The sequence below is a fragment of the Rutilus rutilus genome (assembly GCF_951802725.1).
Source record: "Rutilus rutilus genome assembly, chromosome: 24".
NCBI classification, from domain to species: domain Eukaryota; kingdom Metazoa; phylum Chordata; class Actinopteri; order Cypriniformes; family Leuciscidae; genus Rutilus; species Rutilus rutilus.
Genome location: NC_140228.1, coordinates 23,750,830 through 23,770,852, shown reverse-complemented (window position 1 = coordinate 23,770,852; position 20,023 = coordinate 23,750,830). Strand labels below are relative to the sequence as shown.

General features: G+C 39.3%; 1 protein-coding gene across 2 annotated transcripts in view; it reads right to left on the bottom strand.

The window, feature by feature from the left end:
* Positions 1-20,023, bottom strand: part of gpr158a (G protein-coupled receptor 158a) — a 90,550-nt gene that overhangs the window by 46,730 nt on the left and 23,797 nt on the right. For both annotated transcript variants that reach the window (XM_084398656.1, XM_084398655.1), the window contains exon 3: positions 1,584-1,686. In XM_084398656.1, coding sequence (XP_084254782.1) covers positions 1,584-1,686 — 103 coding nt within the window. The remainder of the gene's footprint in view (positions 1-1,583; positions 1,687-20,023) is intronic.

Sequence of the window (20,023 nt, the reverse complement as noted above, 5' to 3'; positions counted from 1 at the left end):
ATTTCTTTTTTATCAACACCTAAATGTGGGTAGGTTTTATAAAAAAAAACGTTTTTGCTAAAGACTACATCCAGATCAGATTCAGCTGGAGATGGAGTAGATCGAGTGCATCAACAACCCAAAAGCTTCACAGCTCTTCCTGGATTGACATTTCATTCGGTATTTGCTATTTCTTTAGGGCAGTGGTTCTCAAACTTTTTTGGTCATGGACCCTTTAAACCTTTTACCTGTTTATTTAACCTTTTAATTGAACCTTTAACTTTAATTTTGAGAACCATTGCTTTAGGGTAACCGTACTATAATATATAGAATAAAAATCTAACGGATGACATGAGACTGTATGCACGCACCACCGTATTCTTAACATAAACCAGGATTATGACGGCCAGACATGAGACATTACCATTACTTAATCAGAAAACTCCTCAGTAGAGCAGATAAAAGAGAAATACACAGAACACAGCCGACTTCTCCCAGGAACACACTTATCGGAGATCATTGAAGGAGAGCCAGAGAGTAGCCATCACAGATGGAGGACCTGATGTCTGTCTGCCTCTCTACCTCTCTCTGCACAGTTTGGAAGGAATATAGCTTTACAATCTGTTCTTAAAGCAGATGAAACTTTATGACTTTTACCAAAACCTCAAATTCATGGCACAACTATTCAGTGTTTTAGGCCAATTTGAGTGGTCTCACATAGACAGAAACTATATAAACTACATGGGAGAATGAAACATTAAAAATTAAAGCACATTTTGAAGCATTATACATTGTTGTGTTCAGTGAGGTGTAAAAGAGTGCCATGTGCTGGGGCCCCTGCTGAGGGCCTGCTATTGCCAGCATAGTGCTGATCAGATGTTTCTCTTTCTGCCAGTCTCTTTTACACATGAGTGTGTTTGTGAGTTTGTGTATGCCAATTTTTGGAGTGCTCATTGTGGGAGAACTTTAGAGTGACAGAGGTTTTTGTTCAGAGAGCTAATTAATTAAACATAAGGGGTGTGGTCATAGTGCTCCAATAAGATGAGAGGGAAGTCAGGTATGCTAAGTGCTCAAAAAATCCTTTGTGTGCATGTCTGAGAGGGTGAATACAATATTTATGTAAGACATTGCATCTAACTGCACAGTGGGTCCCCACTGAAAAAGTGGGATTTGAAATCTAATTTAAACCTGAAAGAAAACGGAACGTTTTGAATCATTTTAAATGAAGGAAAGATATGGCATTGAATAAAGAAGTCATTAAACATGAAATACTAAACACTCTGATAGTCATACTTTTTAAAACAAAGTGCTAATATAAGTGCTAATATATAAACATGAATTCAATTACAAAAATGCAAAATAGAAGCATTTTTTATAAGCAGAATTCTACATCCCACTGTATATTTGACAAATAGGCCTATGTGTAGACTAAGCATATGAACAATAACACATTTAGTATTCTGTCCATGAGCATATATTATATTATAAAAAAAAACAAAAAAAAAACACACATCTACTACATGAAATGTAATGAAGATTTTCTGAAAGCGCATGTTTTTATTCAACCCATTTATTGACCCATAACATTTTATCATAGTACTTACTTTTAAAGCCATTGACTGCAACTCTGCTTGGATGATAAAAGCCGTTTTTGCAGTGACATTTATACTTGTCCAGCACAAATCCATGACCTGGGATGGGCAAACACTGTGGAAAACAGAGAGAAGATGGAAATATCAAAACTGTACTGTACACAAGGTAATATAACTGGAAAAAAGAGCATTGTAAAATTCCATATACTTATGCATGGATGTTTGTGCAAGAATATATATTAGATTTTTTTTTTTTAATAAAGAACCATCTCTGAATAGATTTCTTGAGTTGTCTAAATGGTTCTTTGGGGATGAAAAAAAGCTTTGCATTATAAGTCTTTTGTTTGGTGGTTTTTCAAAGGACAAGTATAATAAAAAAAATACTGGGGAATAAAAAGATATTTTCGAAGAAATGTATAAAAGGTGGCATGATTTTAAACTAACTCTCAGTTGACCGTTAGGATAGGGTTAGGATTAGTAGAATAAGTTGTACTTGCAAAGTTACTTTATAGTCAGTAAAATGTCAGATGTTCGGAGACCATCAATATAAAGTGTTTCCAGATTTTAAACAGACATTCTACTAATACTCTAATGATTGGTAGTTGGCATGTACAGTAGTTGCAAAGTTACTTATAGTTAGTAGAATGTCTAAAGTGGACAAATAAAGTGTTACTGGGCTTTGAATATGGCTGTTTCAAAACCTAATTATCTGTCTAGATGGGCAGCATTTTAAAGCACATGTGCTCTCCAGTCCAAAAAATAAATAAAAATCAATTTCATTCAATACAGACAAGTAGCAATAATACACAATAATGTACTATTGTATGTTGCGGCATTAGCTTAGCATCATGCTAACATCGAATACTTGTTACAAACGCCAGTGAAGATTTCTTGTTGCCTGCCTGTGACCCTATCGGTTGCCTGGACTGTTACTTGGTTTGTTTGCTGCCTGCCCTGATCCTTTGCCCGGTTATGACCTCGATTATCGTGCTGCCTCTGACACTGTTGTTTACACTGGTGATAAGACCCACACCTGCCTGTATTGTGAACTTGCTGTTTATCAATAAACCGCATATGTATCCCACTCAGCCTGAGTCCTTGTCACAATACTATTGGAATCAATTGTCTCTTGTTCAGCTTGTGTGCTGCACAGAGTTGCTTCCTACTGTAAGTAGAGCATTCTAAATTGGAAAAGTTTTTTTTTTCAGATGGTGTATTGTAGCTACTTCTGAAGGCAGTACACAGCAAAGCAGATTGGATTTTGAAATGAGAACAAAAAAAGAGCCTATGTAGCTTGTACTTTATTGCTTAATAATAGGATCTTCACAGTTTCTTCTTTGTCAATAAAGACAAAAGACTAACTTTCTACTAATAGCAAAGAGCCACAAGGGAGGCTGGGCTGCCGACTCTAGAGCTGCAAGCTTTGTTTCTGCTTTCAGCAGGTTCAATATGTGAGCAATGCAAGTTTGATATATAATATCCTGCGTCCTCTGATATATAATATTCAAACGGGGACAGTTTTGGCACAGATCTCCTTGCATGTGTCAAGACATAGTATCTGAATTAAAGAAAAGCTCATTTGCTGAATTCAAAAAGAAAATGAATTTAGTATCTCCTCAGTATTTCAGGCTGATGCCCTCACAATTTCGTACACATTGTACGATTTTGAGTTTGTTCCAGATGAAAGAAGACCAATTGTGGCGATTTCTGCGGTCGTGGCTTCTAAACGGTGGTTCTACGTCGTTCAGTGAGAGAGGTTCAAAGACGGCAGTCTGTTACAGTCTTGTGACCAAAGATAGGCTGCAAAAATAAGTGTCCGAAATTTAACATGATCATCTCACAGTGTGTTTGCTGCTACGACCTACGTCTACTGACTAGCCAATCAAAAAGCAGCATGAATTGGTGTATTGATCAACGCGACATGACCCTAAAACCTAAAACTACTTACCTCAAATTCCATCTGCACAACTGGCATGTCAAGTTGGCCTCTTTTCCCTAGCCATGACTGCGTTCATTTTCTTCTCTTTCGCTTACTCCTCTTTTTCCAGTGCACATAAAGTGCCAAAGTGCGATTTATCTTGCTCTATTTGTTTACCACTAGTGCATGCTGATGATGTTTTATTCTTCTATACTAACTTGCGTTGTAGCCTACGATTTAATAGGTGTCATCATCGTACAGTCTACATGCATGTCGTACAGTGTGATTTGTAATGATCTTATAGGATTGCCGAAATTGCACAGTCTGTAGCAGCCATGAGTGTTTCATGACTGCAGTACAGGGCCCAAAGCAGACATGTTGACCCCTGCTCAATACCGATCCACTCCAGCACACACTTGACAAGCTATGAAGGACCAAAGCCTTCATATTGGAGTAGAACAGCAGCGACATCAGCCTTAATGAAGCACAGAACGGTAGAACACTTACACAAATCCATCTTTAGAGAGAAGAGGGCTCCATTTCTGTCTTTCATGCTTCTATATGATCAGGGTTTGAAGACAGATAGCCACTGGAGAAAGGTCAGAGTGCATTAAGGGCTCACAGTCTAACTATAAATATATAAATTTTAAGTCATTTTCAGCAGCATGTTTTAAAGCGGCTGCATTGGCAGTAACACTTAAATTTGTGTTGGTTGGCACACTCTAGCATAAAAGAGTGTTTGACCCTGAGTACACTGAGTACACAGTAAACAGAAAGAGGTTATCTGTTTACAGTATGTGGATGCACAGTGAGAGTTATTTGGCCCACGATCTCATATTCTATTTTTGGCTTTCTGTGAACCTGCAATCTCTTATCAACGCTTGATCATAGAAAAAAACTATAAAGGTATACTTACTCTACATGAATTAATTTATTCCTGTGATACATTTTTTTTTATATTTTCAGCATCATTAATCCAGTCTTCAATGTCACATGATTCTTCAGAAACAATTATAATACCCTGATTTGGTGATAAAGAAACATTTCTTCTTATTATTAATATTATTATCAAAAAGAACAGCCCTTATTTGAAATAGAAATCTTGGTCACACTTTAGATTATGGTCCAATTCTCACTATTAACTAAAACATTTGCATCAATAAACTCCTAATTAATAGTTAGTAAGTTAGTTGTTAAGTATAGGTATTGGGGATGTAGGGACGTAGAATATGGTAATGCAGAATAAGGCACTGCACTAATATGTGCTTTTTAAGTATTAATAAACAGCCAATATCCTAGTAATATGCATGCTAATAAACAACTAGTTGATTGTGAGAATTGACCCTATAAAGTGTTACCAAAATCTTTTTTAACATTATAAATGTCTTTACTGTCACTTTTGATCAATTAAAAGTGTAACTTCATAGATTTTTAACCCACTTTGCATTGTTAATGTCAGAACTGAAATTGACTTTCTCTGTGTTACCATGACAGAAAGATTTCCGTTTATTTGTCAGCAAAACTCCACTGGATAGACCACAATGCAACACTGTTTAAAATGTTGACTACAAACACTGAGGTTTTTTTAAATTTTCAATTGCGGGCGTTCTCTCCATATTCAGCCTTCAGCCACTGCCTATAACGTGCTGGGTCCTTCACTGGAAACCGAAAATAACTCACTCACGCTACGTTTACTCTTTGAATGCAGGGACTATACAAGTCAATACCATTATGACGAAAAGTTTACTAATCAGTATTTCCTTCTAATGCCTGCTACATACTGTACGATTTCGGCAATTCTATAAGATCCTTACAAATCACACTGTATGACATGTATCTAATAAACTTGGGTACGACATTTATGTAGACTGTATGATGATGATACCTACTGAATCGTAGGCTACAACGCAAGTTAGTTTAGAAGAATAAAAAATCATCAGCATGCACTAGTGGTAAACAAATAGAGCAAGATGAATTGCACCTTGGCAATTGTGGTTTTTATGTGCGCTGAAAAAAAAAGGAGGAAGCGAAAGAGGAGAATATGGATGCGGTCATGGATAGGGAAAAGAGGCCAACTTGGCATGCCAATTTTGCAAATGGAGCTTGAGGTAAGTTGTTTTAAGTTTAAGCGCCATATCGCGATTTGCTATTTCATGTCGCATTTTTATTTGCTAGTCAGTAGATGTAGGTCGTAGCAGCAAACACACTGTGAGATGATAATGCTAAATGTTTGACACTGTCAGAAAATTATCACAGGCTATCTTTGGTCAAAAGACCATGAAAACGGCTGTCTTTGAACCTCTGAAAGACGTTGGATCACCGTTTAGGAGCTACAAACACAGAAATCGCCATGATTGGTCATCTTGGGAATGGGGAAGCCCAAAATCATACAATGTATACTGGGCATAAAGCAAGGTAAGTTTAAGAAGTTTTTTTCTTAAAAAAACAAACAAAACAAAACTGTATTTTGCTTATTTTTAATATAAACATATTTTGTATAAAGCAAATACAATGCATTTTAAAGGTATCCATAATGCCTTGACTTGACTCAAATCAAGTCAAGTCATCTTCATTTATATAGCGCTTTTAACAATGTAGATTGTTCCAAAGCGGCTTTACAAAGATACAAGGATCGTTTAAAGTAACAGAGATTAATGTGATTTTAATACACATTAATGCATGAACATATTCATGGTTACAGGTCTTGCACTAAAGTAGGCTATATTACATAATAACCTGAAGTGGTAAGTATCACAATCCAATATAAATGCAGTTGCAAATATGTATGAGGACACAATACTAATTATAAGGTGTTTTATGAGGCATTTTGCATAAATTCCTTCATGATACATTAAATATACAAGTTTCAATCAACTCAAACCAAATATTACATATTGGGCGACTCAAAATAACACACAATTATTAACCACTAATCTGAATATGTTTTTTATGACTCTATATATTTTTATTTTAGTTTACATTCATTCTCCATTTAGCCATAACATTGTGAACTGCCACTTTCATCCTTAGCCAAGCCGAGATCAAGCGTATATTGACTTGCAGTAAAGAGATAGCAACACTCCCAATATTATTCATTGTGTACTCCGGGCACTGACCCCTTGAGCTTTCAGTCAATTCCTGCAATAAAAGCTTCAGGAATCACACAACTGATAACAGCTTCTGCCTGAAATGAGAGAAACAGACTCTGGCCCATGCTGAGAGGAAGGGACAGGGTCTTCTGATAGAGCACAAGCTGACGGCGGGTATTGAGCAGGTGAGAGCTTCAGCTGGGAACACTCTATCCTAATTAAAGCCAGACAGACACATCGCCGACACAGACACTGGCAGATCTGAGCCGCTGGGAGTACACAGGATGATTCCAGTGGCTCTACACACCTTCACGCTGTTCACTTTTAATCAGAGAGAGAAAGTTAGAAAGAACGTTTGATTGACTAAGACTAGGGATGCAGGGATTGGTTTAGATAAAGGAACTCTGTCTCCACTGATGTCCGTATGCACACAACTGAAGAAAGTATCCATCTTTTTCCTGAACAACCAATGGATGCTTCCATGATGACGCACCTAGGGATGGGCATTTTTCAAAAATACCGCATTCGAATTGGTGATGATATTATAACTCATTCATTCATTTGATCAAAAGTAATTCCATTTTGTAAGATAATTTTCAATTAATTTTAAACTTTGCGAGGCAGATGACAACATTATCTAATCAAATACAAACAACTTGTTAACACGCTCCACAGCACCACCCAGTGCATTTCATTATAAGTTAGCGCTTGGGATTTATCATGGATTCACTACATTTACGGCCAGCAAAGCAACGTAGTAAGTTCGAATAGTATTTTATTTTTCGAATAATAATTACAGATCGAATATTCGTGCACACCCCTAGACGCACCAGACTAGAAGCTAGTCTAAATATTGCATAAGTCAACTCAAAATTCACCTATTATGTTCCACAAAAGACAGGTTTGGAACCTGTGTGCTTAATTGAATTGAATGTGCTGCACTTCAAATCTTACAAGTGTATTTGGCAACACTTTATTTTGACGGTCCGTTTTAGACATTCTACTAATTAGACGTATCTACATTTCAACTAACTCTCATTAGAGTATTAGTAGACTGTCTGCTTAATATCTGCTTGTGATGCTCCACAACAGACATTCAACTGACTATAAGTAACTTTGCAACTATGTCAACTTATTTTACTAACCCAAACCCTAACCTAACAGTCTACTACTACTCTAATGAGAGTTAGTTGACATGTAGTTGCAAAGTTACTTATAGTTAGTAGATTGTCTAAAGTAGACCATTGAAATATAGGGGCAAATACTATTTGCACCTTAGTGTATTGTAGAATATTATAAAACAGTCTGCAATAATGACAACATATTCAGTATTTATGATTATATCTATTCATTTCATAAATGGATGGTGCCTTATTGGGTAATTACTTGTTCCACCTCTAACCCAACCAGTTAAACACTTAATTCCCATTATTAAATGCCCATTAAGCAATTCATTTCCACTGTCCGAGCTGATATGTGATGGGAAAAGACAAAAGAATGAGTTCGGAAAAAGGCGGATTCAAACTTGGATCAGTCGCTTCAAAATCTAACGCCACCTGCCTTACTCTCCATACCACTGCTCTTGTTATCAGCAAGAATTCTTTCATATTTTTTTTCTGGCTCACTCAGACAATGGTGGGTGGAGTTAATGTAAATAGCCTCTGCTGTGTAAAAAGACAAGCTGATATGCGTCTGAATTTGTTTATAATGCTGCGGGATCATAGGACAGATAAAAGAGGATGAACATCAGTGGAGGTGGTGTCTTGGTTGAGGTGTTTGCTGGGACATGCTGTATGCAAATTGACCTCCTGGCACGACAGTGCGATGCCCGCTATTAAAAACCTCTAGCTCTGAGTGTGAGCAGTGTCATGGGCCAATTATCCTGTCACACAGACACACACTCACTGACTGACAGCTGCCACAACTGTGCCTTTGACATTCACAAAAAGACTGAGAGACAATGAGAGAGACAGGGTGAGCATGAGAGAAACAGGTGGACGTCTGGGGTCACTGAGATTTATGGCTTGACAAATTAGATCAATTCCACCACTACAAGCTGTGGGTCACTGTTGTAGAGATACTTTGTTAATCTGTTGGCTGTGGCACTGTCGATGTCATAGCAAACATTTTGTTTTTGCCTTTCAGATGACACAAAAGCAGCCTGCGTTCTGGAAGTATATTTCCCATTCATGAAAGGCACATTATTCAGTAATGAGTTCTAAGCCTGAGCCAAACTAACCCGCTGTGAGATGAATTAAATTATATCAGTTGATATGAAAAATGTATTTAAAAATCAGAACAAATCCCAAAGATAAAAGAAGTACACTGTAGCATACTTAAGTGCTGACTGAATTACATGTTTTTAGACACTTAGGGCCTGTTTACACCTGGTCACTTCATGCGTATTCTCGGTTAGCTATTAGTTTGTGCAAAGACCAAGTGTTAAATGCTTTCCGAAACGCTTTAAAGATGGATTTAAATCCGATCACTCAAACCACTTAAAGAAAATAAAAAAACATGTCATAGCATGTTTTAGGCAATGTGACAAGTTATAGCCAGATATGACAGCACTGCAACACGCATTGCCACAAATGTGCTGAGTATCTCTTCAGCAAGCAGATGTGCAAACTGTCGCAAATGAAACAACAATCAACAATCATCTTTGGTACGGTTTGTAGTCAGTGGGTTCTAAAGTTACCTTTGTGACCAGCTAGGGATGCCACGGATTATCATTTAGAATTATTTTATGCAGTAACGCTTGAGTCATTACCAAACCCTTACAAAAACCTCAAAAGCTTACAATGACTTCAGTCAATATTAGGGAGTTATCATGCTGTTCACTTTAGAATACTGTTCCAAATAATTAGTCATTCCGATTTGGTAATAATTGAGTCAATACTAGTGGGCTACCATGATCTTCACTCTAGAATTAATTACACATTATGCATTACTCACATTAATTATGAACATGAATAATATGAATATGAATATGAATAATAGTTCTTATTATTCCTCCAAGAGATATATAAAAAATTGAGTTACTGGACTACCACATTCAACTGAGCGCTATTACATACTAATTATTTAATCAGAGTATCTTATTAGTTAATAGTAGTGCTTTACTCATTTGTTCCTGTGCAGTTAATTATTAATGATGGAACAATTTTCTAAAGTGTTACCGAATGCGGTTGTCACTCCCGTAAATTACTGAACTGTGTGTGTACAGAACGGGATTAAACACTAAAAGGTGAACTGACAAGGTATACGTGACCAAAGTGTTGAGAATCTGATGGTCCAGTTAATTGAACATTTTATAAATATAAGGTATTTAAATTCATTTGATTATTTTTTCCTTTTATTTGGAACTTCAATGATGAAAGTGAAAAGAACAATCAAAATAAATGAATAAATCTGACATTATATAGCACAAAAAGACTAATAACAGTAAAACTAATATTATTAAAATGGATAGTTGCTGTCTGACACGAGGAGCCACATTTGAAGCTGTATAATAGAGTTATAGGGCCCTATCTTGCACCCAGCGCAATTGACTTTGTACACCGACGCATGTATCATTCCTATTTTGCACCCGCGCAAAGCGGACTTTTCCCTCCACAGAAGCACGTCGGTTAACTAAGAAATACACTTGCGCTCCCCGGGGCGGTTCAGCGCAAAGAGGAGGCGTGTTCCGGCGCAAACGTTCCCTCATGCTATTTTGCAGGTTTAGAAAACAATTGCGCCACTGACCGAAAAAAAAACAGTTTAAAGTCAGATAGATAGATAGATAGATAGACATTTTATTATAAAAGCATACATCTAGCTTACACATTTACCCAAATTATCATACGCCTGTTTAACCGAAGTTAATATGGGTGTGTTTCTCCATCCCCAACGTCCCTGACGAGAGCGTCGGTCTCCTCGGCTGTGAACCGCTCCTGGCGTGCGCCTGGCAAATCCGCCGTTATAATAGGAATCCGCTATAGAACAAGCGCGCCTGCTCTTAAAGGGAATGTGAGATGTCGCTCTGATTGGTTTATTTCACGTTACGCCCAAACCACACCTATGAATAATGAAGCTACTTCAGACCAACCCCTTTTAGATTTGCGCCAGGCGCAAGAGTCATTTATCCCGCTGGGAAAATAGCAACAGCGCCCAAGACCCGCCCACAAAGTTACTTGCGCTTTGCGCTTTGACACTTGCGTTTCAGATCGTTAAAATAGGGCCCATAGTGTGACTGCACTTCAGTTAAAGTCTATATTAATGCAATAATTACCATTTTGAAAATGTTGTAATTTTTATTCATTTTTGGTATGTTCTGAGTATAAACTGTATTTGTGTCCTGTGTTCTGAAAGGAACTGAAAAAACTATTGTTCCTGAACTGAACCCGAACTCTGACGTCTAGAGTGAAAATGGACTAAGTTTCATTATCTATGCCTCCATTTATTACCCCCATTGCAGAATGCTTTAATACGGTGACCGGGAGGGGACATGTTCGGTTCACTTAGTTTTGTCGTGCATATAAACTTGTGGGAACGTGATCTTAAGTCGTGGGCACGAGATCGTATGTTGAGGGAACGACATCCGTTTCTTGTGGCTACCAGTTTTAGAATATGTGGTAACCGAATCTTCACACACGATACGGGTTCCTCCTTTTACCCCGGTCATAATTTACTTTGTTATATGTTTCTCAAAATTTGTTTTTGTTTATTGCTTTAAACGGGATTTTATTCGTGACCCAAGAATTTCATCCAAGCCAGCAAATTTCAGACGAAAAAGCCCATTCAACTTAAGCCTGTTTTATGCTTCTGCGTCGAATCGACGGCGTACCCCCGCAGACCCCTCTGCGTCGCCGCGAACCCCTCTCCAACCCCTCCGCCGTAGCTCGACGTGCACCTCCAAAAAATTGTAACTACGCGTCGAGGCGACGCAGACCGCAAGGGCTTCGATTGGTGTATGAGAGCAGAGAGCAAGACTGAACATTTGCATCCTCGTGATTCAGTGCACTTTTGTAAATAGTTCATTTTCTTAGATAATGTTTTATATTACGGTTAACTTATATTGTGTTTCAGTTTTATATTGTGTGTTTCTTGTACCTATTACTCTTATTTTTTTTTTTTTATTGTATACTTAAACCTTTGCCCTTTGTTCTTGGCGTGCTTTTTTACTCATTGCACATTAATAGATCAATGGTTGTTTTGAAAAAAAGTTTATTTACATTTGTTGTTCAACGTCGATTAGCTCCAGCTGCAACAACCATAGACGGGCAACAACACTCTCTCTCTTTCGCTCGCGCGGAACCAGCGCACGGAACCAAAACAAACTAGCAAAGAGATTCGCGAACCACACCCCACCTAGCGTTCTGGCGGTGAAATGCACCGCGATGCAATGCAACCCGACGCAGAACCATAAAACAGCCACGACGCCGTAGGAGTGACGACGTAGCTACGCCGTGGAGTTGACGCAGAAGCATAATGAGGCCTTTAAGAATGCACTTCAAGTGTCTTTCACTTACCTACCCATGTCTTAATGACAGAGACCGCACTGTATCTTTATATGACATTCCTAATTCAAAGTAAAATGTTATTTCATCAGTCATCTCCATCTCCGACTGCCGTATATGGGTACAGTATTGACCGGTGTGGCACCCTCAGCATAACTCGTGGACACGAGAAATAGATGTCGTTCTCTCAAAATATGAAGTCGTGGCCACGAGAAAAATATATCGTTCCCTCAACATATGATCTTTACCACGACTTTACATCGCTTTATTATACGATTTTATACTATACAAAGTATTATCACGTTCCCACGACTTAATATGTTGTGGCCACGACAAAACTAAGTGAACCGAACATGTCCCCCTCACAGTCACCGTACTTTAATTAGCTTTACATTGTTTGTTTGAGCATTATTATGCTCTCTCACAGGCATAATTTGGAGAACATGCCAGCATAAGCAAACAGCTCTACCTAAAATTGGCCTGGGAGTAGAGAAACAATAACGCTGTGGTGTAGATCTATTTTTGTGACGGTCTAAAACAGCAGGAGGGCCTTTGAAAGTGCTGCTAAACATAGAACAGCAGCACACAGCACGCAGCCCATCACTCCTGCGTCTGCGGGCCGACAGATCCAGGAACAGAGTAAAGCAGACACGTGCACTGGGACGGAGAGCGGTTGGCCAGCCTGTGGGGTCAAACGCTGACCGTACTGAGAGACGATGTGCCCTGAGATCTGGCCTCAGACCAGCTATTAAGCTGTGCTGGAGCTAATGTGAGTCCTCAGGTGGGTTTTACACCAGCTGAGGGTGAGAATTAAAAAAACAAAACATCCATCTGCTCCATATGCTGATGTCTAGCAGTTTCCAGGTTGATATTATAAACAAAAGGTGCATCACTGCAGGAAATAGACCTCCGGGTGTCTTTCTACAGCTTCCCCAGTCAGCGCAGTATGTGCTCATCAAGTCTCTGTGGTGTAGAAGTGTGTATTATTTTCAATATTTTCTACTATAGCTTAATCTGCAGAGACAACTCTATGTAAGCCATTTGTTGGTTGATTCCAATGAAAAATGTAAACACTTTATCCTTGTGGTGCTTTCAAAACATCTTGATCAGCCCATTACGAAAGTGCCCCTATTACGCCATTTTAAAGGTTCCTAATTTTGTTTTGGAGGTCTCCTACAACAGGTTTACATGCATCAAAGGTAAAAAAAAACACTTTAATGTTCTCATAATATACATTGTACATCACCTAATTTCTCAAAGACTCTAAAACAATACTAAACCGATTAAATCCAAAGATTCAGCCTCTCTAAATCCCTCCTTTCTGCGAGCCTGTTCTGCTCTGATTTGTCAAATGGCCCAGTCTGATGTAATTGGTCTACTGCTTACAGAGTGTGTTGGAAACTCTGGAGGTAGGAAGCTAAAGTTCTCTACATTAGCTCTCAAAATTCCTCTACATTAGCATTAACAAGTGTATGTCAACCAACAAACCGATGTGCAACTAAATTTCTAATTGATTGAAGTGCACATTTGGGAATAAAGTGCACCTTTATAATTTCTCAAAGAATAGTATAATATATATATATATATATATATAATAGTGGGCCGACAGTGTCAGGGTTCTGTCACTTCAGTCTAGTTTATTTCTTGGTTTTGTGACAGAGCCCTGACGCTTCTGCATTGTCTTGTTTTTGTGTGAGTGTGCGTTTTTGAGCGTGCTCAAGCCGTGCGCTCTCTTGTTGGCGTTCCTTGTTTCACGTTTGGCACTCACGTCTAGCTTTGTTTTGGTTCTGTGTCGGGATTCGAACATTCATGCTCTGGGCCCTATTCTGCACCCAGCACAATTGACTTTGTACACCGACGCATGTATCATTCCTATTTTGCACCCGACGCACAGCGGACTTTTCCCTCGACAGACGCACGTCGGTAAATTAGGGAATGAACTTGCGCTCCCCGGGGGCGGTTCAGCGAAAAGAGGAGGCGTGTTCCGGCGCAAACGTTCCCTGGTGCTATTTTGCAGTTTCAGAAAACAATTCCGCCACAGACCAGGAAAAACCTAGTCTAAAGTCAGTGGCGCGTCATTCAGATGCTATTTTAAGGGCGCATGCTTGGCCATAATGTAGCGTGTGCACAACGCGCATACACTTTGCTTCTCTCATCTCACACAGATGCAGCAGTTGCCATTTTTGCAAACCATACATAATCACAAGGAAAAATATTCCACACGAGGGAAATCATTGTGGTGTCCATGAAGATGTAAAAAATAGGCATAAATCTAGCTTACACATTTACCCAAATTATTATACGCCTGTTTAACCGAAGCTAATTTGGGTGGGTTTCTCCCATTCCCATACAATGTCACTTCTCTGTCTCTTACGGCCCTGACGAGAACGTCGGTCTCCTCGCTGTGAACCGCTCCTGGCGTGCGCCTGGCAAATCTGCCGTTATAATAGCAAACCGCCATGGAACAAGCACGCCTGCTCTTAAAGGGAATGTGAGATGACGCTCTGATTGATTTATTTCACATTATGCCCAAACCACACCTATGAGTAATGTAGCTACTTCAGACCAACCCATTTTAGATTTGCCGAGATCCGCCCACAAAGTTACTTGCGTTTTGCGTTTGATACTTGCGTTTCAGATCGTTAAAATAGGGCCCCTCTGAGTGTTTGTATTATGTCGCGAGTGTATGGAATGTGCATTCGTTTGTTCTCGTGCCCGCTATTTCTTGTTGTGTGAGCGTGCGGTTTTGAGTATGCTCTGGCCGTGTTTACATCGGCCACATGCTTTCATGTTATGTTTTGTCTTGTGCTGTGTAGCATGCAGCTTGTGTCACTGGCTGTGTGCTTTCATGTTGTCATGTTTTGTGTGAACACGCGGCTTATGAATGTACTCATTAGCTGGGTGTTCATGTCTCGGTTTGTTTGAGCACACGGCTTGTCATCTGTGTTTCCTTGTGCCATGTGCTCTCCTGTCGATTGTCTAGCCCCGCCATCTTGTTACCTGATTATTGGTTCACTTGCTCCACCTTGTATTCCCTCGTTACCTGCCTTGTTGGCTCCCTATTTATTCTCCTTGTGTTTGCAGTCCTGTGCCAGATTGTCGTTGTATATCTACCAAGTCAAGTCAAGTCAAGTAATTTTCAGCAAATGCCCTGTGTTATGAATGTCTCCACAATATGGAGGAAGTGGAAAATGAGTCGTTTCAGCAGCTTAGTTTCAACAAATGCTCTTTTTATATTTGTAGTACAATGACTTCTTATATGTCAAAAGATCTAAGAAAATTTGATTAATGTCAAGACCTCTTTAAGAAAAAGTGAAGAGTCAAAATAATTGTCTGTGATAATCGACTGCATGCGATAACCAAGAATATTCCTTAAAGACCAACTTTTGAGTTCTGGCTTAATTAAAATTCTGCCTCAATGTCACCTGATGACATGAGCTTAAAAAAGAAAGTGAATTTCCAGCCACATGTATTTAATCTTCAAATCATCTCCCAGTTAAATCATAGTCAGATTCATTCTCTATACACCCAATTAAAGTAAGCACTGCTACACAGACACGACTGGAGGCTACACTTTAACAAAGACACATCCTCTGCCCATCTGACAAACATCATTAGGCAGAAATAGCCCGTCTTCTTTAATTGCAGCATCAGGCCGCAGCTGATGACCCTGTATTTGGGTTTTGAGGGGGTGAGTATTTCACTGACAAACGCAATTAATTGTTCGGGATAATTATCAGGTCAGAGCATATATGTCACAGAGATTTCATTTCATCAATACCGAAATGAGGCCTAATATACTGAGTATGTAGCCCAGAAATTGTCCAGAATGTAGAGTAACAACCAATAAAGTACATATTTTAGGGGACATTTTTACTAATAAAATTAATCATTTTATTTATGCAAAATAAAGGAATATCTATTATAAAAATGTTGGTTTGTCCCCAACTGTCCAGAGAAATATATCATATGATGTAAGACTGCAGGCTTGTCATGTTAGTTCAGGTCAATGTTAATACTTAACTACAGCATAATTATGGACCCTTAAAATAAAGTGCCTCCCAAATGAAATTAACATGAACAAAGATAATAAATTCTTTAGAAGTATTGTTCGTTCATGTTAACTAATGCAATTAATTAATGTTAACAAATGGAACCTTGTTGTAAAGTGTTACTTTACTAAAGTGTTCCCATACTTCAGCATAATTTATCAGGATAGGATATGTTAGAAATATAACAAAACCCCATCATGTCATGGTCTTGAGTGTGTTCAAAATATCCAGGTACCTAGTCTAGGGTTCACTTGATGTGTCTCATGATTACACTGGGCCACATGGGAGCCCCCGGATGGATTATGGCGTGATGTTTGCAGTGCTGGAAGCCTCCCGTGGGGATGGAGGAGATCAGGCTATTTTTACAATCAGACCTGCAGCTGACACTCACGCTAACGGCAGATCTCACATCACATACAGTACACATTTCACATGAAAGCCAATATGTCAATACCTGATTCTTCACTTCACACTTGTTACTTCGGTTGTAGGATGATATAAATATTTGACTTTTGATCTCAATATTTATGCATTATTTAAACACAGCCATAGTCTTCAAGGTGACTGCCATCTTGTTGAAGGTAGAGGAGACAATCTTCGGGGGAGTGATTGTAAAACCCTGCTATGCTCATCTTGTTTGGTCTGACCTTCTGTCACACTCGGGCTTGGGGGCAATGACCAGATCTGAGGTAAAACTCAAACAGGTAGGTTTATTTGCACACATGGCAGTAACACAACGTAATAAATCACGATCTATTTATTGATCATAGGAATGATGTGTATCCCACTTCCCACCCTTTGAGGGCAGGAAAACAGTGTTTTCGTGCGGGTGGTCAGGCAGATAGCAGGGATCAGATTGAAACAGCATTAGTCAATTACAAGCTGTTCTGTTGACACCTATTTTAATGCGGCCGGGGCAGCTGCTGCCGGTGCTGTCGAGCAGATGAAGTCTCTCTCTCCTCTATGAAGATGAATGGCCTGAGCACTCGCCGAGGACACTGTCGTTCACCATTACAGCCAGTCAGCCGCGCAGCCAGTGAAATGAGGAAGAGAGGGGGGAAATGAAGCTCGCTAAGTGGGGCTCAGTCAAACAGACTGAAGCCCTGAGCAAACAAACATGTTTATCCTTAGCCATTTTCTAGCGGCTCATTACATCAGAGTCACTATCAGATCTGAGGATGGGACGGGAACATCACAGCACGCTGACAAGCCGTGAGGTTACGGTTATGGAGCCGGCAGAGCAGGGGACCACTAAGGCGGAGTCGATGGAGCAGGGGACCAGTAAAGCAGAGCACGAGAGAGAGGGGACAATCAAGGCGGAGCCGACAGAGCAAGGGACCACTAAGGCGGAGCTGACAGAGCAAGGGACCACTAAGGCGGAGCTGACAGAGCAGGGGACCACCAAGGTGGAGCCGATGGAGCAGGGGACCACCAAGGCGGAGTCGACAGAGCAGGGGACCACCAAGGTGGAGCCGACAGAGCAGGGGACCATCAAGGTGGAGCCGACGGAGCAGGGGACCACAAAGGCAGAGCAGAAGACCACCAAGGCAGGGTCGGCGGAGCTGTAGACCATGGCGGGGCCGAGTCACATAGCCTAGAGAGTTCAGGTCTGACCTCTGTGATTTTAACAGAGCATTTAGGAGCCACGGAGAGTTCTCCATAGCCATAACAGTGAGCACAAAGAGTCCAGAGACGGCCTCTATGGTGTGACAGGGAGCACAAAAAGAGCATCATTCAGCTGATGTCGTAGTCCAATTCACTTCGAAAACAGTCCATTATAACAGTTACCTCCTCCAAGAAAAAAGATGGCTATATCAGAGAAACACCTCCACAAAATCCTCCAGCGAGCGTCCAACTTGACAGATACCGTCTGTCTATTTCTGTATCGTCTATTTATAATAACTGCTGTTCTTTAGAACTTTCTATACACAGAAAAAATCCTGAAAATCTTGTTTCCACCAAATATATTAAGCAGCACTACTATTTTCAACCCATTCATTTACCCACCTCGAAGAAGTGGTTGAAAGTGGACAAAAGCGACTGGTAATTAATTACCAGATGTAAATGGGTATTGTGTCTCCCTCGTCTACTTGTGATCCAATCGACCAAAACACATCTTAATACCAGGTGTAAACAGGGCCTTACACTTTCACACATACTGTTATGTTTACTGTATTTTTGATCAAATAATAAATAACTTTAATAAGCATAAGATATACTTTTAAATGATAGTGTATGTATATATACTTTTAAATACTTTTTGGCTCTGAGCATAATTATAGTTCATTACAATGTGAGATGTGCTTCAGATAAGCTGAAGAAAGTCAGGATTTGCCATGTGGAAGTTATTTGGCAGCACATGCAGCAAGTAGTGTGGGAGTGCGTCCCACAGATGGGTAAAAGTGGATTGTGTGCCAACCGAGTGATCAGTCACGCTCAAAACTCATGCTCTCATTGTGAGCAGTATGTGCCTGTGTCAGGGTGTACAGGGACTGTCGCTCGCTCATGTTTCCACTGATCGTCACCATAAGCTTTAGCACATGCTCTCGCAAGTAAACTGAAATACAGAACGTCTGATTTCTATTGCTTTTTATCAGTTCCATATTGACATCACATTCTCACTTGTGACAGTAGGATTTTCTTTTTTTAAGCCATGCAAGTAAATAAAGAAACTGCTTTTAAAAGAACAAGAAAAAGAACAAGAACATCATTTTGGAATTGCAGAGTAAGAGCCCAGACCTGAATAAAATCTATAACAAACAACCAAAAATAATACAAAATAATAATGAATTGTCTAGAATAAATTCCCCCAATAATTTGATTGATCTGGAGCTGTTTTGCAAGGAAGAGTGGGAAAAAAGAAAAATCAAGATGTGTTGATTCAAAAAGACTCAAAGTCAAAACTATCCAAACCAGATGCTTTGTTAAAGTCGACATGAAAACGGAAGTTGCAATAGTCTTTTCTTCTGTTTCTGTTGTGATCTATATCCGAGTAAAATGGCTTCTAAAACTAGAAGAAAAAACTTGATTTGGGACTTGATTTCGTCCAATTGAATTAAATTGATTGGGACAGCTTGTGTTTGCTATTACTGTGATCTCATGTAAGTGACAGTAAGTGATGCTTAAAAGTCGATTATTGGATCATTATTGCAGTGATTATGTTTCATGTTATATGTTTGGCAACAGTTCTTCTAACCCTAATGGAAATAACCTCAACACATTTATTTCTATCAAGAGGTGCATCAATTTTAGGTCAAGATCTTGTATTGACAATGCAAGAGTCCAGCACTCTGTAAAGTCTCCTCCAGCACATCCGAAAGACTTTCATGACTTTAAGGTCTGGACTATTCTTCATGCTCCCTCCCATCCATTCTTTCACAATTTGAGCCTGATGAATCTTGACATTGTCATCCTGGAATTTGGCCACGATGTGTCTTCCTACATGGCTGTTTAAGAAATGAAAAGCTAAACACTTCATCAATTAGGGATAGAAGAACTTTTGCCAAACATATAACATGCTAGAAACATAATACTCACTGCAATAATGATACAATCACAAACTCTTACGTATTTGCCTATTTAAATATAAGCAGTGATTTGTTTTTTTGTTTGTTTTTTGGTCATGCAGTGTATAATGTACAGTAATAAATCACTTATCTGAGGCTTTTTGGTAACTATTAGCATATTCAATTTGTAACTGCCACATTTTTTTTTACCATTAATTTTTGGACTGCGGCCACATAAAATCACATCAAACCAAATCTACTTACAGCTCACGATCAGACTAATTCATTTACACAAGAGGAAACTGCTCCAAGCAGTCACCAAAAAAATGTGCACATCTATTGAATGGTATTGCTGGCCTGGTGCCACACATCGTGATAGAACTGAT